The following is a 27,410-nucleotide window of genomic DNA, read 5'->3' as shown; positions in this document are numbered from 1 at the left end:
AAGATCAAACCTATCCATTCTTAAGGAAATCAGCCCTGAGTGTTCACTGGAAGGACAGATCGTGAAGCTGAGGCTTCAATACTTTGGCCACCTCATGAGATGAGAAGACTCCTTGGAAAAGACCCTGATGTTGGGAAAGATTGAGGGCACTAGGAGAAGGGGACGACAGAGGACGAGATGGTTGGACAGTGTTCTCGAAGCTACAAACATGAGTTTGACCAAACTGCGGGAGGCAGTGCAAGACAGGAGTGCCTGGCATGCTATGATCCATGGGGTCACGAAGAGTTGGACACGACTAAACAACAACAACAACAACAAATGCCACTGAAGCAAAACTAACAGTGTTCCATGTTTTTAGTCATTCTAATCATTTTTCAAAATCTGCGTTTAATGGGCCTGGAGCAACAACATGCGCCCTGCCTCTTCCACACACCAGTTTTGTGTGCTGACAGTTTTGTAGTGAACAATATAACCAAGCGTTATGAAACAGGTTAATGCACCTTAAGGAGATAGTGTGCCCCACTAAATCGTGCAAATAATTGCTCGTATATTTGGGGGGGGGAAGAGAGAAAGATTTGGGGTGTTTTATGATGCATAAAATTGCCTCTGGGCGTGCTAAATGTGATCGGGGTGTGCTCCCAGGCACCTGCACACCGCCCATTGGCAATCTTCCCTTGTGTTCATTGAATTACAAGATTACTAATGGGTGGTACTGAGAGGAATGAGCTTGCACGAGATCACCCTTCCACGAACAGGAAAAATTGCAGGTTGTGGTTTGCGATGATGGAAGCGGAGGCGTGATCTCTTTTGATGTTATGCCGCTCGTGCAAGCAGGTCATTTGAGTGAGTAGGGGCTGCTGCAAAAATACATTCTGCAGCAGCCCCCCCCGCCCCCCACTCCCAATAGCATACTGTTGCATGTACTGTATGTTCAATAGTGCCATCGAAGTGCATTGCTCTCTACAAAATGTAAGAGGGCCAGTCCCCTGCCCTAAAGAGCTGGCAGTCTAGAATTGGGCACAGGTGAGACTGCAGAAGAAGAGAGGAGGAAGATGATAGCAAAGCAGACCTGGGTGGAGTGTGCATTTATTTAGTTAGGTATACAGTACCTTCCTTTCTTTGGCCTTTCTGGCCTAAGGGATTGCGCCAAAGGTTTTATGCTGCTAGAGGAGGGAAGGTCGCAGGGCAGGGATGGAACAGGATACAGGAAAAAAAGTAAAGAATTGGGTGGAAAGGTTACAGAGGCTGTTACGATGTGGATGAGGAGTATTTGCCGATCCAGGAACAGACAAAACGGCAGTGTTGGGATTTAAGGAGCAATATTGCCGGGGTCTGGTCTTTAATGAAATTTCTCTCCATTCCCCAGTCTTTCTTTACACTACTGTATTATTTGTTATTGCATAGTACCATTGCTTCCCTGGCTTGTTTTCTGCTTAGCATCAGTTAAAAAAAAAACATCTCCCCCCCCCTTTCAAATGTTTGGTCTTGGCTTGCCTTACTGCAGATTTATATTTTAGCTTGACGGAACATGTGCGTTTTTATTTCAGGCGAGATTTTTGTATTCTAACACCATCTATTCTGTTGTTCAGTCATGCCGGCTTTCTTTTGTATCAATTATTGTTATGTCATGCATTTTTGAATTTTTATATTGTAACTCCCCCTGACCCTCAGATGAAGGGCTATATAGAAATTTAATAATATATATATATAATTCCAGGACTTCTCTAGTTTATAGCTGTTGGCCTCCCAAATGTTTTGGGCTACAACTCCCTTCATCCCAGATCATCCGCCATGTTGGCTGGGGCTGATGGGATTTGGAGTCCCAACAACACATTGAGGGTTTCAGGTTGGGAAACAATGATCTAGTTAAGTCCCCCAGTCTCCCACCCCTTTCAAATATCTTGTTTCATGCCTATGTTCCGGAGAGAATGCATACAATTCATGGATATGTTCTTTATAAGATTTTGACACCAGGTTCTTTATTTTGGCAGGTCATTTTTGTCCAAGTTAATCCAGGTGAAACTTTTACAATAAGGGGAGAAGATGGGACTCTTCAGTGCATTCAAGGTAAGGAAGCCTTTATTAAGAGAACATTCCTGGTTGGAATGTGGAAAATACATTTCTGTCCAGTTAATATCCTTGGCCGATCACCCGTGGATTCGTTGCTTTTGCTCTATCCTTTCACCAATGAAAATAAAGCAGTGTTCACGAAGGTGCAACTGACAGCCTTAAATATTTTCAGTTTGCCAAACTTTTAGAGGAAGCATGGATGACTTGCAGTTCGGCTTCGCAGCCCTCAAAGACGCTATTTTATTTGGAGCTGGGCCACTGCTCCACCCCTTAGATAGGTGCATGAACTTTGAGAAGGTCCTATTGTCTTTGGCTATTGACCATGGTGGCTGGGCTGCTGGACTTCCTTGAGGCTAGCCCAGAAGCTGCAGTAGGTGCAAGATGTGAAGGGTCAACTACTCACTAGGATGGACTAACCCCATGATATTACACCAGCGCTGAAAGAATTGCATGGGGTACCAGTTAGCTACTGGGCTGGTACTGGTGCTCAAAGTGCTATGCAGCGTGGGACCAGGCTGCCTAAAAAGTCACCCTGTTTTGCAGGAGAGGCCATCCTGCAGATGCCATCCTATCAGAAGGTCTACTTAGCACAGCATCAAATTTGGGCCTTTAGTTGGGGTGGCACCAACCTACCTTTAGAACTCCCCCCTCCCCATTGCATACCAGACGTGCTCCTTCTCCGCTGTCTTTTTGGAGTCTGCTCCATGCATTCCTCCTTCAACGAATCTTCCGGAATCTTTACCTCACTCAATAGCTGCCTTGGATTTGAACTGATTTTGTGCTGTTCACCTGTTTTTTATATACTGTATGTATCTGTTTTATGTATGTTGCATCGCAGATCACTTTGAGGTACCTTGTGGGAAGAGATGCATAAATGAAGCAACAACAACGGGAACATCTTGAAGGACAAAATGTTTCCCAGCCCCCGTTCTTGTTCATTTGGGCAGAAGTTGGGGGTCTTTGAGCAGAGAGTGGGCAGCCATTTTTTGGAGGGCTTCCAGGCAGAAGGTTGACTTAAAAGGCCCCCCCCCAACTCCTTGACTACATAGGAACTGCCATATTTATGGTGAGGAAGGAGGTAATGCGGTGGAATGGCTAGAGTGCAAGTCTTTAGCCTGGGAGACCTGGGTTCAAATTCCTCTTCGTTGTGAAACTTAACTGTGCCAGTCACTCTCTGCCAAATGGAATCACTGTTCTGGTTTGTAGTGAGGGTAACATGGGTGGTTCAGATACATACATTATGTGCCTGCGGACCTCCTCTCGTCATATAAGCCATGCCAGACTCTTGTGATCATCACCCGAGGCTCTTCTTTGTGTGCTTCTTCCACGTAAGGTGTGGAGGTTGGCAAAATGAGAACGGGGCCTTCTCTGTAGTGGCTCCCCATTTGTGGAATGTTCTCCCTAGGGAGGTACTCCTGGCGCTTCATTATGTAATTTTTAGGCACCAGGCGACAACGTTCCACTTCAACCAGGCCCTTGGCTGATGGATATTCTGCAGCCTTTTAAATGCATCTGTGGGAAGTGGGGAAGGTTATTGCTTTGTTGCCACTTACGTTCTTGTATTTTATTCTGTGAAACGCCCAAAGATCTTGTGATAAAGGGAAGGATAAAAGGATAATAAAATCCTCATCTTACCCAGTTTAGCATACAGGAGGTGGGCATTTGATGTGGCAACTTCAGGTGGATGCCCCCCAGCTGTGACAGTCCGGAATCGCAAGTCCTATCAAACCTCTGCCTTTAATAATATCACACATTGTCCCTAAAGAGAGGCGAGGAAAACCAGTAAGCAAAATGTCGGGTTAGATTTTCTTCACTTTGGCTACATCTGAGGTGTTGGATCAATATATAATTCATGCCTAATGCTGAAGAAAAGCGCATTTGTGCTTCTTTCTGTAATGGCGAAACTTTCCCAAGCGAAGCTCACACCTTCACCACTTTCATTTAAAATTAAAATTAAAATGCTCCCTGTAACGTTGCCAGTTTTGGGGAAAGGTTGGTGCTCGCACTCATGCATAACTCTGTGTGAGTCATTCATGGTAAATAAGTCTACCCAGGGGCTATGGTGCTTTATACTTTATTTTTCCCCTCCTTGCTTGAAGCCAGTGATCATGAAAGCAAGAGAGCTAATCATTTGAGCTCAGTATTAAGAAAGAAGCAATTCATTCGTGACCTGCAGTCGAATAAGCTCATCAAACGATTTCCATTTGTGGTGTGCGTGTGTTTCCACCTCACCCTCCCTCCTTATAAAGTAGAAATGAAAAGCAGCTAATTGAGATGGCTTGGACTTGTGACTTACCTATTGATATCCGATGTTCAGGATCCATGGCCCCAGGCCCTAGTTGTAGCTCCAGGCATTGCAAGTTGCCAGAGTTTTCAGTACGGTGGTACCTCGGTTTAAGTACACCATTGGTTCCGGAAGTCTGTACAGTGGTACCTCTACTTACGAATAACTCTACTTACGAATGTTTCTACCTACGAATGGAGCTCCGTCCGCCGTGTTGGATGCGGTTTAGATAGGATTTTTTCTACTTACGAATTTTTAGATAGGGTTGCTTCGACTTATGAATTTTTTCTCCCAATGCATTCCTATGGGATTCGACTTACAATTTTTTTCTACTTACGAATGTGCGTTCGGAACGCATTAAATTCGTAAGTAGAGGTACCACTGTACTTAACCTGAAGGGAACTTTCCCATTGAAAGTAATGGAAAATGGATTAATCCGTTCCAGGTGGTCCGCGGAGTACTCAATCTGAAGCGTACTTAACCTGAAGGGAACTTTCCCATTGAAAGTAATGGAAAGTGGATTAATCCGTTCCAGATGGTCCGCGGAGTACTTAAACTGAAGCGTACTTAACCTGAAGGGAACTTCCCCATTGAAAGTAATGGAAAGTGGATTAATCCGTTCCAGATGGTGCGCGGAGTACTCAACCTGAAGCGTACTTAACCCGAATTATGAGTGTAATTGGTTCTGGAAGTCCGTACTTAACCTGAAGCGTACATAACCTGAAGCGAACTTTCCCATTGAAAGTAATGGAAAGTGGATTAATCCGTTCCAGATGGGTCCGCGGAGTACTTAAACTGAAAGCACTCAAACCGAAGCGTACTTAAACCGAAGTATGACTGTATTAAGGCACTTGAGTGTGGCTTCATAGGAGAACTGACCTGCAGCTCATAAGATGCAGGAGATCTGCTGTTTCAGCATCCTTGATTAGTCACCACTGCTTAAAAGCCTCTAACAATTATTGTTATTATTTATTAAATATGCACACCGCCCTCTATCCCCCCCAGGTCTCAAGGTGGTTCACAACATATATAAAAATCACAATATAAATAATAAAACCAAAAACAACCCAATACTCCCCCTACCCCCCCCCCCAAGAAAAACACACCACATTTTAAAAGGGCGTTGGATTTCAGCCAGCCCAAAGGTCTGGGAGATGAGGGATGTTTTTTTCCTGGTGTCTAAAGGTGTGTAATGCAGGAGCCAGGCGAGCCTCCCTGGGGAGAGCGTTCCACAAACGGGGAGCCACTGCAAAAAAGGCCCTGTCTCATGTTGCCACCCTCCAGAACTCTCATGGAGGAGGCACACGAAGAAGGGCCTCAGAAGGTGATCTCAGGGTCTGGGTGGGTTCATATGGAGAGAGGCGGTCCTTGAGGTACGGTATTACTGTTTAAGGCTTTCTGGGTCAATACAAGCACTTCGAATTGGGCCTGGAAACTAATTGGTAGCTAGTGCAGTTGGACAAAGGAGAGTACACCGCCTCCCTAGGCAGTTTGTTATGCTGTTGACCAGGCCATACACTGAAGAAAATCTTCTCAACATTTTGTTAGAAGTTCCCTTCCTTGTAATTGTAATTTGAACCGGTGTGTTCTGGTGCAGCATTTGAACACTGATCCAGGGCTCTTAATTCCCATGGCTGCTGCCCATTTTAGACAGTCACAGCAACATTTTTGAAATGCTGTTAATTGCCTAACAGTGAAGTCCAGGCATGGGTTTTTTTGGGGGGGGGGGAGGAAAGGCCAAGCCCCTACCTAATTGCAGAGCTCTCGCCACCCCGAGCTCTGGCCCCCTGTACGTAGCTCTAAATAAAAACGTCCATGTGCGCACATTCCATTTATGCACATGTGTTTAAGATTATGACATTTCTGTATAGAGTATTTTTATTGAGTCTTTCTCGGTATTCTTTTCAGCTCTCGGTCTTGAAAAGCCAGTGACATTCTCCGATCAGTCAGATCCCGGTCTCAGTTGGTAGTCTGGCTGTAGTGTTGATTGAATTTTAATGGAAAACATTTGTGTTAGCGTTTTGAGTTTCGGCGCTCCCCTCCGTTCTAAACACTCGTACCCTTCAAGAAGAAAGGCGACGGTGTGTTGAAATATGGGCACAACGGGTTGCCTTTTGGCTAGCTGCAGGCTGGCCTGACTGGCCGCCACCCAAGCGTGTGCCATTTTTGTTTTATTTTTAAACCTGGCACTAGAACCAGACAAAATGGCTGATGGAGATAGAGATAAATGAAAGTTTTAATGCACGTGTCCCATTTATAGCCTACCTGCCTTAACATGAAACTCACGGCGGTGCATATATAGGGTTATAGGTTATTATGTGCGCTTCGCTGTTGAGCGAAAACTTCCACCCCATTCCGTGCTATGCACAATCATGGTTCTGGCTTATGTCAACACAATGCTAAAACTAACTAGGGTTGGTGATTCACCATCAATCACTTTCCAGTCCCTTACCTCTGCACCTGTCCCTAGTAACTTAGCAGCCGGAAAGAGGAAACAGGATGCCTGTATAATTGTGCTTCAGGGGTCGTTAACACCAAGCAAAGAGCAGTAGCTCTTTATCCCTTGCCAAGGATGATATCTATTGTTGCAGAATTGGGCAGTGTTCTGCCCTCCTATTTTGGATCCTGTCTATCTGTGAGGCTTGTAGGTTCTTGTCAAGTGTGCTAAAGGTGTCCTTTACAACATAGGGGGATTCCCTCCCCCTCATAAATGATTACACAGCCGGAGTTTCCGGAGTACAGTAAAGCGCAAGTCGTAAAATATCTGCCATGTGTCATTTTCCTGTACATGAAAGTGAATCCAGAAGCTTATATGTTTTTAGTGCCTTACTGGGTTTTTCCTTCTTCTTAAGTGCACATCTTTTGAAAGGGGATTTGCTTCCCTGAAAACCTCAAGGAGAGTTTATGGTTAACTTTTAGGGAGAGGCTTTTGTCAGTCTTATCTTGTTTCACTCCCCTGTTTCCTCCACAAAATCAGAGTACAGTGGTAACTTGGTCGTCAAACGGCTTAGCTCCTGAACAAATCGGCTCCTGAACGCCGCAAACCCGGAAGTCAGTGTTCCGGTTTGTGAACGTTTTTTGGAAGCCGAACGTTCGACGCGGCTTCTGCGGCTTTCGATTGAATGAAGGAAGCTCCTGCAGCCCATTGGAAGCCGCACCTTGGTTTTTGAACGGTTCCGGGAGTCAAAACAGACTCCTGGAACGGATTAAATTTGACAACCAAGGTACCACTGTAAATGCAAAAAGGTTCTCAAGCTAGGAGGTGTCATCTTGTCCTGCTGCTGCCACCTATAGCCATCCTTGCTCCTCCCAGTTATTCAAATTAACCCCCCCCCCAATACCTTTGGATTAACAATGGTGACAATGATGAGATGATCCCTCCCTCTCCTCCCTCCCCTTTCCATGGTCACCCCAAGCAGTGTGCCCTCAAACAAGCCAGAACATCCAGAGTTCATTGCACTGGCCATTATTTTGGGTGATGATGGATTGGAGAGCGGGGGAGCAGAGTTGGAGGGGAAGCCAAAGAGCCAAGAAGTTGTCACCTTTACTCTTCCTTCTTAAGAGAAGCAGTATGTTTTGACTGTTAGGGTGTGGCAGGACGAGTTTGTGGTGGTAGAGGTGGACAAGGCATGTGGGGCATCCTCTTCCAAGTGCCCTCATCCTGGTCACCGTGGAAGAGGAATCTCATGTGTCGGAAAACTCACCTGCAGTTTGGGCTCTTCCAAACTCCATGACTTCTCCTCTGAGCCCAGTTCGGCCCACACAATCGCTAATCAACTTGCTGGGTTTTTCTGCTTGAGGCGCTTCATAATAGTTCCAATAAATTATTCTGCAAACTAGCACACACAATATAGGTTGAGGTCAGATCCATGGTTGTAATGAAGAATGTGATATCCCAGGACAGAAATGAGCAGAACATATGAAGTAGATGATAGCTTATATTAATAAGAAATGTATTGAACAAATGGTGACAAGATGAATCACCCGTACCTCTGTAACGCATAAGGAACAATGCTGCCTAGCAATGATAATATTGATTTTCTTATAGAAGCTCAAGTACATAGTAACCACATTCTGCACAGAAGGATTTCTCCTGCCCCCCGCTTCCCGATTTTGGTAGAATTGCCAACTTTATAGCTGGCCTAGGGCCTTAGTGGTGAAATTGCATCTCTCCAAACATAAGAAGCTTCACCTGCTAATTTCTTGCCCAGCTGGAAGAGAGGTTGATGGGTGGGGAGGGGAAATTCTTGTCTCTCCCCCCCCACAAGAAGCAATTGGTGAATGATTCAGAAGACACCCTCCCTAGTGTATTAGACCTAGCAAACCGGTCCTCTCCTATTCCCCCCCTTTAAATTCCAGCTACCCCAACTTGTGCATGCTATTGAAGCTCAGTGGGGCATTGAGGTGCATCGCCAAATGCCATTGATGTGCTCAACATTCCTGGCATATTCTGATGGCCAGCTGGTTTCAGGACAATGTCAGTACCTGCCAGTAGAGCAGTAGCTGAAGTGAAAGTCTCCTGGTGGCTAATATACTCACGCATTTGATGGGCAGTGTCTGATGAAAATCACATTATTGGCCTATTCAAAACCTTTGCCAAATTCTTTCAGAACGTAATACTGCACCCCAGGCTTGCAACAGGCCATGCAGTTATACAGGTGTAATAATAATGAATTATTCCACTGCACAATAAGGATAACAACAACAACAACAACTATTATTATTATTATTATTATTATTATTATTATTATTATTATTACCTCGCCCATCTGGCTGGGTTTCCCCAACTACTCTGGACGGCTTCCAACAAAATATTTAAAATACAATAAAACATCAGACATTAAAAACTTCCCTAAACAGGGCTGCCTTCAGATGTCTTCTAAAAGTCAGATAGTTATTTATTTCCTTGACTTCTGATGGGAGGGCGTTCCACAGGGCGGGCACCACTTCCGAGTAGGCCCTCTGCCTGGTTCCCTGTAGCTTCACTTCTCGCAGTGAGGGAACTGCCAGAAGGCCCTTGGAGCTGGACCTCAGTGTCTGGGCTGAATGATGGGGGGGGTGGAGATGCTCCTTCAGGTATACTGGACTGAGGCCATTGAGGGCTTGAAAGGTCAGCAGCAACACTTTGAATTGTGCTTGGAAACATACTGGGAGCCAACGTAGGTCTTTCAGGATCGGTGTTATGTGGTCTCGGCGACCACTTGCAGTCACATACTTTCAGGATAGTTAAAGAGGGCATGAAGCCATTAACCATTGGATGATGTGAGCCCAGCAGAGACCCTTTCTACACCAGGACCAAGTCTTCTTGGGGATGTAGTCCTAAGCAGGCAGCAAACTCCACCTAAGGCTTAAATTCTGGCAGGAGACAGCCATCCATTTCACTCTCCCTTATGGATTGTTTGCTTTCTGCTTGGACTGACCATGTGTGAAGGAACAGGATGCCTGTAAAATGAGTAGAGGAGATAAGTTTGGTAGATCTCAGCTGCATCCGGCAAAATCTCCTCTATTCTACTGTTTAGCGCCTGTGTGTATGAGCGAAAGGATCACTTATATCTTCGTTTAATATGCTGACATACTATTGACCAAACTTGTCCTTTTGTCTCTAAAGCAGTCGGACAATATTAAATTTTCACTCCTTTCTTTTACCCTGCCGCTCTGGCTCTGATGTTGTTTTTGAAGGCGGATAGTCAGACATAAAAGTTCCTTGCAACTACCTGAGACGTTCTCCTCATGAAGTATTTTTCGTCTTGTTGCTGCCTCAACACATAAATAACCTAGCATAAAAACCATTCTTGATTCCTTGGCTCTACTCATTGATTCCATTACAGCGAAAAGAAGCCTTGCACTGATTTTTCACTAGGATTTTATTACGGGTTTCCAGAGAGAGGTGGGGAGAGGGAGAGGTGGGAGGGATGGGTAATAGTCTGAAGAAAATGGAGCCTCGTTTATCTAAATAGCCTTGGAACATCAAGAGAATTTGGATTAGCTGCATACAGCGAAGACTTTCTCTTTGCCTTTGATTGCATTCCCATCTTACCAAAAACAAGCAGTTCATTTGCTAAACTTGGAAAAGCAACACCTGTCCAGTTTATCATTTGTCATCTTGGTGATTGCCTGATTTGCCAGTGCAATTCAATTTTTGTCGATCCTTTTGTTGATCAAACTTTACACTGTATCAGATGCCTGGTCTCCAAAGCTACCTTGGAGGTCTGGAGCCCCGTCCAAACAACATGTGATTGTATTTGTCCTGTGCTCCTATCCAAATGGTCATACTGTGTTAGCCAAAATATTTATGTCTGTTCTGTTTGCAGACTCCATATGATTCTTTGTGGGTTTCTTTTTTTAACCGGGCTTGTGTGGTTTTGTTCTTTTTGGTAAATTATCTTTTCTAGCATTTTAAAATTCCTTGATTTTCTTCAGCTGGGTCAGCCTCATTGGAATAATCACATCAGGACATTACCTTATTAAAACACACACATAGTTGCCGCGCACTATTAATTACACATCGTTCTTGCTGGGTTTAAATATTTTTGTGAGATTTGCCCACAGATTGACTTTAGCTTGGGGTGGACCAACCACTGTATTAGCAAGAAGGTTTATACAACATTATGTTACGTAGATATTGCATTACATTGCAGGGTTAGACTTTCCAGTAGTATTCGTCTGCCACTTTCCTATTCTTTCCCAGCGTTTCCACACCAAGTAAACCTGAAATTACAAATCTGCAAGACTGTCAGTTTTTTTTTTCTTATCTACTAAAAGCACATTAGTGAAACCTGGTTGGAGCAGCTCCTTTTGCGACTAGGCAACGGCGTTAATGATTGAACAAGGTGATCTGCTGGGTAGCTGCTTTCCGGTGGGGCTGAATTATGCTTGAATTCTGGTTTTGACATTCTATTTATTTATCAGATGTTGAAGAATAGTCCTTTGAAGATGAACATGGATGTTCAACATGTGCCTAGTTCGAGATGGGCAGCATTACAACATTTCCTTATGCATTGTGGCTTTTTTAAAAAAATAGTAGTACCTTAGCAGTTGCCAGTGTGATCCACAATGAAACTTGAAATATAGGCTAGCTTGCAAATGCGACACATGCATACAGAAGGATGTTTTTTCTTGCCATGAGGATACATTACTTTGTCTCTCTATCTCTCTCCCGTCCCCCTTTTCAAGGCTTAAATTTAAGCCTGGCAAACTACCGTAATCACACTCATTGCTTGAAGCAATTGCCCAGTGCTAAAGGTAAAGGTAGGTTAGGTCCAGTCGTGGATGACTGTGGGGTTGCGCGCTCATCTCGCTCTATAGGCTGAGGGAGCCAGCGTTTGTCCACAGACAGCTTCCGGGTCATGTGGCCAACATGACTAAGCCGCTTCTGGCGAACCAGAGCAGTGCACAGAAACACCGTTTTACCGTCCCGCCGGAGCGGTACCTATTTATCTACTTGCACTTTGGGGTGTGCTTTCGAACTGCTAGGTTGGCAGGAGCTGGGACTGAGCAATGGGAGCTCACCCCATTGTAGAGATTCAAACTGCCGACCTTCTGATCGGCAAGCCCTAGGCTCAGTGGTTTAGACCACAGCGCCACCCTATGCCCAGTGCTAGTTAGCTTTAAAAAAAAAAAAAAGCTGCGAAGTTTGATTTGGCTTATATTAATCTTTTCCAAATATCTCTGCTTGGCTGCTGTACAGTATATATTCGAAGACTGGGTTGGGGGGGGGGAGGAATGGATATTCTCTGTGTGAATGGAAATGTTTTTGGAACTCTGGAATATGGAAACTTCGAGCATAAAGTTGACGTGAAACCATAGATTATTCTGTATGTACCTAGTAGCGACCAGCACATTCATCGCATCGGGCTCCTTTCCAGGACGTTTGCAGCTTTTTTTCATTTGTGGAAAGTAGGAGGAGGAGGAGAGCAGGACTTTGTGCTGCATGTGCTGTACACTGACTGCTCCAGACAGTCATGTATGTGACCTGGCAATCAGCATGATTTCCTGCTGACGTGGCTTCCCACAACTGGAGCAGAACAGAGCAGCTACAGTGCGCTGCTGCAGAGGAGAAGGGCAAAAGAATTAATCACTCACAGGATGAGAAATAAATTTAAGACTCCACAAACTTTCCGGTCGTCCAGGTTTAACGGGCCGGTCAACACGAAGGCACCTTCTTTTTTCCCTTTGTTTGCGCATGGTGTGTGTGTGCGCATGCGTGCACAATCAAGTGGGGGGGGGGTGTTTGCTTAATAAATGCACTCCCTCCTGCCAACGATTTTTCGGTCGTTGTGGTGACCTGCCATTAGGAGATAAATTTGGAATGGAATTTCCCCTACTGTTTGATTTGGACAATACGGTCCATTAGCCCTTGAGTCATCCTCAGTTTAGTGTTATTTTCTTCTTCCTGTCGCAAGATGTCGCAGAGATTCAGGCAGCGTAGCCTGGGCTCCTGACTTTGCACTAGTAGTATTTTTAGTAGTACTATTGGAATCATCGTTATTTGGATACTGATTAACGCCAAAATAGACTTCTGCCCATCGGAGGAGCAGCTTGCAAACGGGAGGGGGCTTCCAGCCTGAGCTCTGCAGTTTTGCACCGCTGTGTCGTGCGAATCCACATCCGGGTAGTTCAGGGAGAGACTCCTCTAAAACCTTGCAGAGCTGCTGCCAGTCAGCATAGGCGACATTGAGCTAGCAAGACCCCAATAGGATGGATTCAGTGAAAGGCAGCTTCCTATGCAAAACTAGCAGTGCAGGGCCCCTCCCAACAGAAAGGTTAGCAGATTCCACGAAGGCAATTTGTAGGACCTCTTCTGCAGATATTAACCTGTGCTAGAAATTAGCCAGGCACATTTTTGCGACTGGTGTGGGTCCAATTGCGGCCATGTGGCGTCCCCGCAATTGCCCCCATGTGGCGCCTCTGCTTAAAGACCTCCAAAGAAGGAGACTCCACCACACTCCTTGGCAGCAAATTCCACTGCCGAACAGCTCTTACTGTCTTACTCTTAATTGTTGGTGGTGCCAAGAGTTCCAGTAGCTTCTGGGAGATATCGATTCCTGCATCCCCCAATCACTCTTCCATCTTCCTGGTCTTCATATAGGTACTGTATACAGATCACATGTTGGGGAGAACAGTCTCTTTGTGTAAATATTTCTGCTGCCTAATAAATACTTCCTTTGCCAATAACACAGAATTACAGTCAGAACCCACTTGGATGACTCAACTTAAGGTTTTGGTGTTGGTTGTTTGTTTTTTCAGATGCTCTGTGTACTCTTTTTGAACACAGACAAGCATTTCTGAGTTCTGAGTTCACAGTGCACTTTAGGCAAATGCATGGTCCAAACCGAGTTGATCCACAGGATTACGGCGAAACCCTTGGTTTAAGTGCTTTGCTGGTTGAGTGCCAAAGGCGCCCAGGACCTTACAGGATGAGACCCTTGGAAAAGCAAATGAAGATTGTAAATTAGCTAGGCCTGCTGTGCTCGAGTCTTCTGTTCTTTAGATTAAGGTAGATCTCAGCTTGTATTATAATACCGAGTGAGCTGACATCAGCTTTTGCTCAAAAGAGAGTATCTTTATCCAGACATAGGGGGCAGTTCGGTCTCTGCGGTGGGCCCCCTCTAGAAAGCTTGAACCATATGGCGCTGGCTTATTTGTCAAAGAACCTGCTGTCCACTCGGATTTAGTTAAAACCATCAAATTACAGTAAGCAAAGACCTCAAGTTAGGGTGGAATAAATAGTTTGGGTCAGTAGTCTATTTGTGTTTTAAGCTAGTCACTAGTTTAGACATTCCAGTGCAGTAAACCTTTTATCATGGGGATTGTATGGTGTGTTCTGGAGAAGGGGCAGCGTCTTGGCAGAGAAGCTCTCTAGGCCTAGCCTTGCAAGCTCTGCAAACTATTGCAGTCGTCCTGTGATGTCGGGATTTGGGTAGGATTCCTGCATCATTTTACCAAAGGTTGAAGGCAGCTGCCTCGTCAAGGCAAGCGCTCATATTCTCCCCTACCAAATAGTAACAACAACTGCTAACTTCAGCACTCGTATGTCTTCCATTGTGCCTCTTCTTGGGGCCTATTTTTGCATTCAGATAACACAATCCACATAGCTGTTTTATTCTTATGTAGATGAGTGTTAATTTCGGGGTGAAAAATTGGGTTCAACCAGCTACTTAACCCCCTGCCTCTTCCCACCACCACTGCCACCCCTTCCAAAGGCAGGAAGGGTAAAATTATCTCCTGCTGATTATGATGCAAGACTCGTGGGAGATGCATTTGTAAATTTATTTATTTGGTTTTTCAGATTCAAGTTTTACAATCCCATATCTAACATACATAATAAAAACATGATTCCAAAGAATCTCATAGACTTCCCTCCTCCCCTTTGTGGGTCCTGTTGTTAGTCATTTCCTCCTGCATCCTTTATAGTAATCCAAATCTTTTACATCTCCATTATGTCCTAAATTCACCATTAAACTACAAGTGTTATTCCAGCCCCGCTAACGATTTTAACTGTTTGCAATGCTTTTTAAGATAAATTATAAATTTCCCCCATTCCTTATTAAAATTTTGGTCTTCCCGATTTCTGATTCTTCCGGTCATTTTTGCCATTTGGCATAACCCATCAACTTAATCTGCCATTCTTCCCTGGTCAGGACTTTATCTTCTTTCCATCTCTGGGCCAGTAACATCTGCACAGCCGTGGTTGCATACATAAATAATCTTTTCTGCTCCATTGGGATTTCGGCATCTAGAAAGTGGGGGGTGCATTTGGACTTGTAGGCCGCCTTGTAGGCCTTGAGTTTTGCAGCTGAAAGCCTCTTGTGGTTATCTTTTTTAATTTATTTTAATGTTACAATCCGTTTGTGCAAACATATGGTTTTTGCCAGGGCACGGTGTTCATGGAGCAGTTACTGAACCAGTCAGAATGCCAAAGCAGTCAACTTACGATGGGTGTCATCATGACATTGGCAAGTCAGAATGGCTGTGTCTGTATTCATCTTGCTGCAGCGGCTGCTTAACCTGATTCGCTTGGAGAGCCCCCTGAATTGGTAGCTTGTGGTGGGCCTGGAGGAGTCCACATGGGGATAAATACTGTGCTCAGTGGTAATGGTAAAGGTAAAGGTAAAGGAACCCCTGACTGTTAGGTCCAGTCATGACCGACTCTGGGGTTACGACGCTCATCTCACTTTACTGGCTGAGGGAGCCAGCGTACAGCTTCCGGGTCATGTGGCCAGCATGACTAAGCCGCTTCTGGCGAACCAGAGCCATGCACAGAAACACCGTTTACCTTCCCGCCGGAGTGGTACCTATTTATATACCGGTAGGTTTTATTTCAGTTCCGGTGAGAAAAAGAGACTAGGCCAAGATTTCGTGGGAAAGATATCTGAAGAAGGTGGTATGTATGCACTGTGGAAGTGAGACACACACACACACAAACAACACATTCTCACCTAACAAAGTGGGTGAGGGAGAAAGCCTGGGTGCCCTTCCCATCATGTTTAATGGATTGCAGGGCAACACAAACTGGTAGGAACACAAAGCCTTTAGCTAAAATGAGCTCTCCGTGTTGGTGTTTCTGTCTCTGCCAAACTCAAATCTATTTCTGGGTTCAGCTAACACATTCATTCCAGACATGATTTATCACTGAAGCTCATAAAAATAAAGGCGGGAAACACACTATATATGTGTGTGTGGAAATGGACTCAATTGTACCAGAAAACAGTTTTAAAATATTCTGCCTAAGGGGGATGCTTCTTTTTTCTGATTCCAAAGCCTTTGCTTCAGATTTTGGATGTGGTCACTGAGCGTTTCATATTTCATAGGCACATATTGTATAATATTGTGGGCTTTTCTGAAATTTTAAAATTATAGTGAGTTGCGTTTTTTTTTAAAAAAAGAAACTGTTGGTGGTGTTTAGTTTAGAACATAATAAGGGTTTGCTGGATCAGTGGCCCTTCTGGTCCATCACCTGATTCCTAGGTGCCTATGGGAAGCCCAGCAGAAGACATTGGGTGCAATAATGCTCTTGTAATTCCCAGAACACTGTCTCTTGACCAGGAGACAGAGCACAGCCATTGTGGTTCATTTAAGTCAGGGTGGCTTAAATCAGCAGGAAGAAAAGGCTGGTACAAAATAATGGATTTAAATCAACTTTTCCACTGGTACTATTTTATTCGTTTCCCCATTCAGTGGTGCAAATTTGTCCACCGAACTATGTTAAATTATAACTGACTAGAGTGATTTGTGCTACTTCGTTTGTACAACCAGGCCTTGAGACTATCGCACTGTACATCTTGCATATTTTCATTTTTTTCACCTGGAGAGGGAATGTCTTTAAAATATTCTGCCTTGGGGGTTTTCTTAGATCTAGCAGCTGTTGGAGTTTATGAGGTAAAGTATGGAAAGATAGGAACTCACAAACAGTGCTATTGTGTATTCTGCTCTTTGTAGCAGTTCTCCTTTTTGATTCAATCAGGCCTTAGATTACTGCAGGTCTATCCTAGAGTATGACTGTTGGATACAAGCAAATGCCATTCTAGGCTGCATCAACAGAAGTTTAGTGTCCAAATCACGGGAAGTAATAGTACCACTCTATTCTGCCTTGGTCCGACCACCCTTGGAGTACTGTGTCCAGTTCTGGGCACCACAATTTAAGAAGAATATAGACCAGGCACCCCCAAACTTTGGCCCTCCAGATGTTTTGGACTACAATTCCCATCTTCCCCAACCACTGGTCCTGTTAGCTAGGGATCATGGAAGTTGTAGGCCAAAACATCTGGAGGGCCGCAGTTTGGGGATGCCTGATATAGACAATCTGGGACGTGTGCAGAGGAGGGCAACCAAGATGATCAAGGGTCTGGAAACTAAGCCTTATGAGGAACGGTTGAGGGAGTTTGGTATGTTTAGCCTCGAAAAGAGGAGGCTGAGAGGAGGTAGGATCTTCAAACATCTGAAGGGCTGTTACATGGAGGAAGCTTGTTTTCTCCTGCTCTGAAGGCTAGGACCCAAACCAATGGATTCAAGTTAGGAGATTCTGACCAAACATCAGGAAGAACTTTCTGACAGTAAGAGCAGGTTGTGGACTCTCCTTCCTTGGAGGCTTTAAAGCAGAGGTTGGATGGCCACCTGCCATGGATGTTTTAGCTGAGAATCTTGCCTTCCTGGACTCTAGGGTCCCTTCCAACTATGACTATGATTCTGCAATTTTTACCCTCTGTGAGTTCAGTTTGACTCAACTCCCAAGTAATGCAGAATTACAGCTGTTTACTGCACCGGCTTCTAAAAGATGCTAACTCAGCATAGAGCTGTGAATCTGGCACAATCTTTTTCTGAATGATGACTCGTACGTTTGAATTTTGCCAACTTCTCCTCCCCTTTTAAACTATATATTAAAAAAATCCATAAGTAGCAAGAAGCATTTTTATTTCCCCTGGGACGAAATGACCTACATTTTGAACGTTTTAATCATTCAGCTGCCAAGTTGAATATATTTAATTGGTGACTAATGAGTTTGTAGAATTGTGAAATGAAAGAGAGAGAGAGAGAAAGCAGCAGAACCTGAAACCTATTTGGGCTAAGCTAAAAGGTTACTTTACTTGTGCATGAATATCGAGTAGCATGGGGTATATAAAGTAGGAGAATATCATATAATTTTCTTGGCTCCCTCCCCTCCCCCTTCCTAAAATAGCTGGTATAGACTTTGCCATCCTGTTAGGTGGTGCCTGCTGCATTTAGGTCTAGAGAATTATAAAATTACTGTGTTTACTTCTGGCGCCTATGTGTAGGAGGCCAGGAGGATGTTGACTGGGAAAAGGGCTGGAACTGCCACCGCAAGCAGCATTGTCTTTTTGCACTTTGTGTAAAATGTCTGCATGTTCAACTTTTGAGAGATGCCTTTCATTTGCAGTAGGGAATGTGGGGCCCCCAAAATATGGGCCATTTACAGAGGGAACTTCTCTATTTGAAAGTGTCATTTGTTTGGCATGCTGCCCAGTCCAAGTTCTGTTTTAAGATATTGTAGGGAGAGCCAGGTACCTTGAACCTGCCCATCAGGAGTTAGCACCTGGGCAACAGACAGGATTGTATTTCCTGTTACTTCTATGCATATGCAAATCTGCATTCTTTTTTGGTTTATTTTGCTTGCATTTCCTCTCCTGTTGGCAATATGGAAACAGCCACCTTACTACAAAACAACTTTTGCTTTACTTTAAACAGCAATAACTGGAAGTTAAATGCGCAAATTATTTCCAAAGGGCAAATATGCCTACGGTAATTGACAGAAGCAGGAACCACAGACAGGGGGTTTGAATTCTTCCCATTTCTTGGAGTGTTTCAAGCAAACTTTCTGTGACAAATTTATCGTCTGAAGACGTTGCCATGATTCTGCCTATATCCCTGGTGCATTTGACTCCTCATATTTAAAACTCTTGAATTTTATAAGCTGTTCTGCTCTGCCATTTTCCTCTGTTTTCTGAAATAGTGCTTTTATTTTGTTGTCTGTATGTAATTTCGTTAAGCAATTTTTGAGCGATTTGGAGAGACAGGGTAATAAACAAACAAACCCTGCCTCCGCCTGAGCAGCAGTTAGGTGCCATATTTGCAGAGGCAAGGAATTGCAATAACAAATGCATGTTGCAGAGTTGTGATTATGTGCTGAGCTCGCAGCCAGAACGCAAAAGTTTCAGCTGTTTCCCTGCAGGTGCTGAAGTGGTGTTTCTGTTTTGCATATCCTTTTAGTCCCTATATCCAATTGTAACAGAATCAATGCATATTCTTCCACAATGTACTCTTGCCTCCAATTCCCCCCTTCCTATTTCAAATTTTAGGTAGTAATCTCCTCAGGGCAAGGACTTGTCCTATACTTGTGAAGTCGCCTTTACAGTGGTACCTCTGGTTGCGAACAGGATCCGTTCCGGAGGCCTGTTCGCAACATGAAAAGGCCGCATCCTGAAGTGCCGTGTCTGCGCACGCGCGTGACGCAATTCGGCACTTCTGCACATGTGCATAGTGCGATTCAGTGTTTCTGCGCATGCACGCGTGCCGAACCTGGAAGTAACCCATTCCGGGACGTCCAGGTTTGGTGTGTCCGTAACCTGAAAAGACGTAACCCGCATCAGACGTAACATGAGGTATGACCAGTGGGGACCAGTATGAATGGGGCCATAATAAGATAAATACAGTGGTACCTCGGTTTACAAACACAATTGGTTCCGGAAATCTGTACTTAACCTGAAGAGTACTTAACCTGAAGCAAACTTTCCCATTGAAAGTAATGGAAAGCGGATTAATCCATTCCAGACAGGTCCGCAGAATACTTTTTCAGCAGGGGCCCAGTCCACTGCCCCTCAGACCTTGTGGGCGGCTGGACTATATTTTTTGGGGGGGGGGGAATGAACGAATTCCTATGCCCCGCAAATAACCCAGAGATGCATTTTAAATAAAAGGACACATTCTACTCATACAAAAACACACTGATTCCCGGACCGCCCGCGGGCCGGGTTTAGAAGGCGATAGGGCCGCATCCGGCCCCCGGGCCTTAGTTTGCCTACCCGTGCTATAAGATAATGGCTGTCATTAAGAAGGAAAAAGAAGGGATTTCCACAAATAGATCCTTTGGGGATGAAACCTTGCTCATGATGTCCATGTGACTCTGGGATAGTTTGTGGGCTTTGCCCTCACCCAGCCATGTTCCAAATCAGGGGTGTACGTAGCGAAAGTAAGGTAAACATAAATGGTCAGGATTAGGACCTACCACAGCCATGTGTAACTAGCCCTTGGGACCCTCAGCATGTACAACCCCCTGTATGTTTCAGGGGAAGCTTAGTACACTGGGGAAATGAAATGCTGGATATTAGTTTCTTATTCGGTAAAAAACAAGTACAAGGAGGGGAAAGAGCCAAATGGACTATTTTGGAAAGTTTCTCCCCCTAGATATTATAGCGTAGAATCTGTTTTATTTACTATGAGCTAGATTAAATTAATGAAGAATTACAACTGGTTAATCATGTTTAACCAGTATACAGTGGTGCCTCGACTTACCAATTTAATCCGTTCCGAAGGCACCTTCGTAAGTCGAAAAAGACGAAAAACGCCATTGGAAACGCGATTTCCCATAGGAATGCATTGGAAACGGAAAAATTCGTAAGTCGAAAAATCCCTATCTGAAACCGCCGCAGTTTTCCCCCGGATGTCGAAAAATTCGGTTGTCGAGTCATTCGTAAGTCGAGGTGCCACTGTAGCTAATTACTTAAGGGAGTAGAAAGGTGTCCGATGGAATTGCCGTGTTTTGTGTTGTGCTACTTTCAGTACGGAAATTTAGTAAATAAAATGAATGAATGAATAAAAACAGCTTGGCCCGCGGGAAAGGGAGCTTCCTTCCTTCTCATTACCAGCCATCTCACTGCAGAAAAGACTAATACGGGTTTTCAGGCTCTTCTCTTTGGAGACGTTTTCTTTCCTATCCTTTGCCCTTGTTGTCCTTGGCCTCCCCTGCCATCTCTTTCGGCTGTGGTGACCTCCCCTCCCCCCAATGTGATGTTATCAAGGCCTTCTACTAACATGATGACATTGTGGACGCCTCTAAACAGAACCATATGCATCGTCACAGCCAATTGGATTCAAATAGACGTGTTGGCAAATGAGGTCAAGGGTGGTAGGTTCCAAGAGAGCCAAAGAACGGAAAGGTGCTGATGTCATTGAACAGCTTGAACACGGAGAGGTTTCTCTGTACGTCTTTCCTCTATTTCTCCTCCTCCCCCCAGAAATAATTTGTTTGGCTGCATCAGATGTGCAGATTTTGAGGAGGATGCGGAAAGTCCTAGGTATATAAACCCAGCTCTTTGCTCAGCACTGTTTCCTAGCCTTTTCCCGGAGTATTTTCCCTGTGGTACCCATGCTTCGTTTGAGCCAAATAAGCAATCGCGTTTTCATTTACTTTTGCTTATGCTTTGAATAGTGATGCTAATTTTTTTTTATTAAAAGTCTTTTCTTCATTTCACTTTGAATAGGAACCCATAGGTTATTCCGTTGGTTCCCAGGGATAATGGTCTCAGAATGAGCAGTAACTAATGACGTTTGTTCCTCTGTTGTGTTAGTAGGAAAATTAACTTCCAGAAAATTAATTGCAGGCATGGTTCAGAGGGTTCAGATGTGCTTGCTGTTGAATCTGGAGTACTTATCAGATAATGGCTTTATTGAGCTACAAGCTAGATGCACAGAGATAAGCCCCGTTTCATTCTGTGGAAAAAACAAAACAAACGGAAGCAGGCCCTGCTGTAGTAGTACATACACATACTATAATAACGACAATTGCTTGCAATTAGAGGATAATTCACATAATTTGTTGCTTTGATCTCTACTTAACAGTTCAATTGTCTTTGGGACTTAAATAAACATTTTAGCTTGATTGCCTGGTATCCCCACATGGGAACACACAGGGGGAATTGTAGGTCAGGGTGCAAACTTGAATCAAATGGTTCAGTGTTGATGGGAGCAGGTGGGGATTTTATTAGCACTGGGCTTTTTCTCCTTAGAACCACGTGATTACAAAATATCAGGAAGAACCTGTTAAATGTCAGCTTTTAAAGTACCATTGGTTTCGAAATATAATTGTACTGGACCTCAAGAGTGCTATTTCAGATTTCAGTGCTATACTTGTGCAGGAGATTCGTGACGACATGGTTCAAAGGGGCTTATTCGTGGATATATTGAAGTTTAAATTGTCCCCATACAGAGTATTTGTTCCCTTCACTTTTTATGTAGCTCATAGTAACTGGAGATGACGTTGCTCCTCAGGAGTGATCAAATGTTGTTTGAAATACCTGGAAGAGGAACATCAGTTGTGGAACATCCATTAAGGGCTCCCCACTGACTTCTACACAAGCCAGACTTCCGTGCTACACCCATGTAAGATTTGAGTTCTACCCACAACAGGGATGGGAAAATTGTGGCACTCCAGGTGTTTTTGGACTACAGCTTCCATCTTCCTTGACCAGTGACTGTGCTGCTTTGGGCTGATGGGAGTTGGGCTCCAGTATCATCCGGGTAGTGCAAATTCTAGAACAAAGGCCTAATGATTTTCAGCGTTCCTGTATTGAAAGTCTAAGTTTCTCTTAATATCTCTGGAAACTCCCAAGCATTGCCCATCTTTCCATAGATGGTCAGCCCCAGATATATTGGTGCTAAAGGGATCAATCCACAGCATTCCTCTCAATAATTAAGCTGGTTGTAATTAATTTAGACTTATCTCTTGTGAAAGACTCGTTGACGCAAACGGGAGTAGGGCAAAACATGCATGATGCCCCAGTGGATCACATTGCTCTGTGTCCCATTCTGCTCCTCTTCATGATATCAAAAATCTGGTGCCTGAGGTAGCCACCTCACGTTGCTTTGTGAGAAGGCCATCACTATCTCAGTATGCTAATTGTTGCTTGCCTGTAGAGAACGTTTATCTTACCCCAAGGCCTTTTAAAATGGAACCAGCCCAGAAGCGAAAATCCACAAAGTGAAGCAGGTCTGTGTGTATTTCATATCACAACTGTTTGCAGAATATTTTTAAGGTCAAAATGTTCTGTTGAGCAAAGAGTTAGCTCAGGCTTCCCAGCCCTCACGATCAATTTACTGTGTTTCATTCTGCCCTGGCAGATTAAAATTTAAAAGTTTGCAGAAGTTGAAAAGAAGAGCCTTCAGTTTGTAACGGTAGAAATCAGTCCTAAATCATGGGTATTTTTTTGTAGCAAAAGAACAGACCTTCCAGTTGAGTTGGTGGGTGTTTTTTTTTGTGGGGTTTTCTGTCAGCATTTGTGAGAAATTAGTTATTGCGTCAACTGTGTGTATGAGGAATTACTTAATACGAAGTCAGCACTTTGCAAAAGTTGACCATTAGAACATTGCACATATGGTGGGCGGGGTGGGGGAGAACCCACCAGCAACAGTAATAACAACCCTGCCCTCTTGGAAAAATGCACTTCGTACGCCATGCCAAGATTCTTTGGATGGGAAACTATAAGGAATGCATTCCATCGCAAAACTAAGCCGCCCTATTTTACTGAGGGAAAACTATAACTGAGCAGAGGAATCCCTTGAAGTGGGGCTTGTTTATGAGGGTGGGTATTTCTTAAATCTTGACCGTGTTTTGGAATATGGCAAAAAGCGATGGGGAAGATGTTTCGGTTGCTTCTTCTGTATCTGGGTGTTCAGAAAGCCTTTGAAAAGATCCCTCTTCCCTACCCTATTCAGCGCCTACCGAAAGAAGTCGAGGGAGGTGGCAATGGGAGAGCTGCTCTTTGTGGGTTATTATTATTATTATTATTATTATTATTATTATTATTATTATTATTATTTACAAAACAGCAGCCTTGGGGAAGCAATTCAGATGAGGGGTCTCTGGGTCTGGGGAGATGTGGGGGTTATATCACCCTTGGTATTGGCAATCTGAATTTGCCTGGAGAAAAATATCCAAATCTTGGGGCTTCTTTCAAATTGAGACGGAAGTCGAAACACACTGAATGGTCCCCAGAGTGTTTGCTTCTATTTGCAGCAGGGGCCTAAAGTGACATCTTTTGTACCCCTAACTTGGAAAAAGAAGCTAATGATGAGTCATGAATTTCCTGGCTTCCTGATCAAGGCAAAATAATTGGAAACAACTCCGTGGGCTGGCCAACTAAGAGAAGGATGTTTCTCTGGGAAAATGCTTTTAATGCCACCCACTTCTTGGAGATGTTATGGCTAGGTTTTGTTAGAACGTTCCCAATAGGGAAAAGACCATGAAAATAACTGATAATGGGGAACTTTGTGGGTTTAACTGGGTGATTAGATAGCCAGTTGTATCCACAAACTAAGATGTGTGTTTCTAACGTGATGTTTGACACCCCTGAATGTTTTGATATTGTTAGAACTTGGTATTTCACAGTGTAGTGGAATGCAGACCATGGGAATCCATGGGGAATTGCAGCTGGGTTAGAGAGTGTTCTGTGTCCCATAAGGGCTAGCCTGATGCCTCTGGGAAGGTGAGCTTGCACCTTGGACCACAGTCTGAGAACAACATCTTCATTTTCATTTTTTCAAATGCACTGGAAAATTCACAGCCCGCTTTTCAACAGTTTCAGTTTTCAGAAGTGCTATTGGCAGAGTGGTGAGCAGCAGATACGAACTCCCGGTCAAGGGAAAGCAACAAGGACCAAATTTAACGCACGCTGCTAATGGCTGTTCCTGGATTGCATGCAATCTATCGGCTGCCCGTGCATTGGTCACCTCCTGGTTGAATTACTGCAATGCGCTGCATGTGGGCCAACTCTTGAGTTTGGTCTGGCAGCTGCAGCAGAATATGGCTTAGTGGGGGCCCCACCACTGCCAACACAAAAGGTCTTGCTTGTGGGATCTGCAATAGCGGTCAGTTTGCTACTGGGCCAAGTTCAGGGTTTTGGTGCTAAACATGTATGACCCTATTTTATTTTGCACCTTGCCTTGTGGAGGTGCTGCGTGCTGATTAACACCCAAGTAATAGTAGTAGCAGTAGCAGCAGCAGCAGCAGTAATAAAAACACAAATTATGTACTTGTCTCTCTGTATTCCTGTTCCATTTTACGATGTTCACAAATGAAATGGAAGGAAGCTGCAGTGTATACGTGTGCAGAAATGGGCTCGGTTAGCTCCTTCCCCTTCCAGCAATAATGCTTATTTGTTATCTTTCCTGCACTTTGTCATTTCACGGTAGCAGATAAGTCATGGAAGCCTAAATGTCACCTTTGCATGGAGAGAGTGAGATAAAATGAAGGACATTTCATGTTATCGCTGACATTTAGACGAACATGTTTGTGAATCAGGCCAAGAGTCCCGTTTGTAACCTCCAGGGTTGTTGATTCAGGTTTGATTTTTGAAAATTACCTCTCCCTTTTAATGGTTGTTTTCAGTGTGTGCAAACAAGAATGACAGTAACTGTGTCATATTGCCCCATTGGCAAGGCACCTGTATTCTAAGAACAGCACTGTACAGATCCTAGAGGTGTCTATGTTTGAAACGTTTAATAATCCCATCTCTATAGTCTATAGCTCTGTGTCCTGTGCTATGTAACAAAATGGTTTGCTTAGAGCAGGGTTTCCCAGACTTGGGCCTCCAGCTGTTTTGGAACTACAATTCCCATCATCCCTGATCACTGGTCCTGCCAGCTTCGGTTGATGGGAGTTGTAGTCCAAAAAAGAGTTGGAGACCCAAGTTTGGGAAGCCTTAGTTTAGAGGAAGGATAGCATTTGGGCGGGTGGGAGAGCAACATCTGTATGTCACATGGAAGAGCTTGGAGAATGGATGTAATATAAATGAAACAGATGAAATGGAACACGTTTAGAATTTAAAGCCACTTTTAAAATTCTTGTTTAAACATAATATAAAAGAAGAGTTCAATCAGTGGTTTAGAGAAATATGCAGCAATATGGGAAACAAAAACTCATAGGTGTCGTTGAACTTTTCCATTCCCAATATGTTTCCTTCCTTCCTTCCTTCCTTCCTTCCTTCCTTCCTTCCTTCCTTCCTTCCTTCCTTCCTTCCTTCCTTCCTTCCTTCCTTCCTTCCCCTGTTCCACCTCATCAGTCTTTTAGAAAGTTGAAGAAGTCTAATGAGTGATCTTAGCAAAACAGAGATGCTCTTCCTCCTTTCCCTGCTAAAGTGGCAGGCCATTCTGAAGGAAGGACCTTGAAACCTTCTCCAGACTTGGAACCAGACTCCTTTGAATAAGGAAGGGAGGGCTATGGAACCATGGGACAAGTCAGCTGGTGGGCACACTCACTGATGGGTTGGGCCAGAACCAATGATGGGCGTTTTCCAGATCGTAAAACTGTGTCTGTATGTATATATGTATTCCACACACTCTTTATGCTGCTCATCTCTGAGGGCCACATGAAACTAAGTCAAGGGTCACATGCAGGTTCTCCACCCCAAGGATATATAGACCCCAAAAGACTTTCCAAGTCTCTTTGTGGACTTGGTGTGAGTATGTAATTTGTCTTGGAATGTGGTCCTATATCATAATGCCAGTACTGTAGTCCTATATCATAATGCCAGTACTGTAGTCTTCAGCCTTTTCATACCCAGGACCCTCCTTCAACCCATAGGTGCATTTGGTGAACCATCTTCTTCTTCTTTACCATGTATTTTTACATGGTGGTAGTGCTGCTGCAGCAACCCACCTGAGATCAGACCATTGTGGCCTGACAGTGGCTCCCTCCCCACCAACAGAAGACCATGCCATAACAGTTGCGTATCATGAGCATACCTCATCAGTGGGATTTAGTGTTTATGTTGTCAGATAAAGGTTCATATCCACACTCGGCCATGAAGCTAACTTGGGCCAATCATACACATGCAGCCTAACATCACTAGGTTGTGGGTTTTTGTTGTTGTTTAGTCGTTTAGTCGTGTCCGACTCTTCGTGACCCCATGGACCATAGCACGCCAGGCACTCCTGTCTTGCACTGCCTCCCGCAGTTTGGTCAAACTCATGTTCGTAGCTTCGAGAACACTGTCCAACCATCTTGTCCTCTGTCGTCCCCTTCTCCTAGTGCCCTCAATCTTTCCCAACATCAGGGTCTTTTCCAAGGATTCTTCTCTTCTCATGAGGTGGCCAAAGTATTGGAGCCTCAGCTTCACGATCTGTCCTTCCAGGGAGCACTCAGGGCTGATTTTCTTAAGAATGGATAGGTTTGATCTTCTAGCAGTCCATGGGACTCTCAAGAGTCTCCTCCAACACCATAATTCAAAAGCATCAATTCTTCGGCGATCAGCCTTCTTTATGGTCCAGCTCTCACTTCCATACATCACTACTGGGAAAACCATAGCTTTAACTATACGGACCTTTGTCGGCAAAGTGATGTCTCTGCTTTTTAAGATGCTGTCTAGGTTTGTCATTGCTTTTCTCCCAAGAAGCAGGCGTCTTTTAATTTCGTGACTGCTGTCACCATCTGCAGTGATCAAGGAGCCCAAGAAGGTGAAATCTCTCACTGCCTCCATTTCTTCCCCTTCTATTTGCCAGGAGGTGATGGGACCAGTGGCCATGATCTTGGTTTTTTTGATGTTGAGCT

The 27,410-nt window shown here is 44.2% G+C and overlaps 1 protein-coding gene across 2 annotated transcripts in view; it reads left to right on the top strand.

Annotated features, from left to right (window-relative positions):
• FNDC3B (fibronectin type III domain containing 3B) overlaps positions 1 to 27,410 on the top strand; it is a 258,472-nt gene that overhangs the window by 79,410 nt on the left and 151,652 nt on the right. For both annotated transcript variants that reach the window (XM_035132789.2, XM_060274365.1), the window contains exon 3: positions 1,992 to 2,067. In XM_035132789.2, coding sequence (XP_034988680.1) covers positions 1,992 to 2,067 — 76 coding nt within the window. The remainder of the gene's footprint in view (positions 1 to 1,991; positions 2,068 to 27,410) is intronic.

This window comes from Zootoca vivipara, chromosome 5 (genome assembly GCF_963506605.1).
Source record: "Zootoca vivipara chromosome 5, rZooViv1.1, whole genome shotgun sequence".
Classification (NCBI taxonomy): Eukaryota; Metazoa; Chordata; class Lepidosauria; order Squamata; family Lacertidae; genus Zootoca; species Zootoca vivipara.
This window is presented reverse-complemented; position numbering and strand designations above follow the sequence as displayed.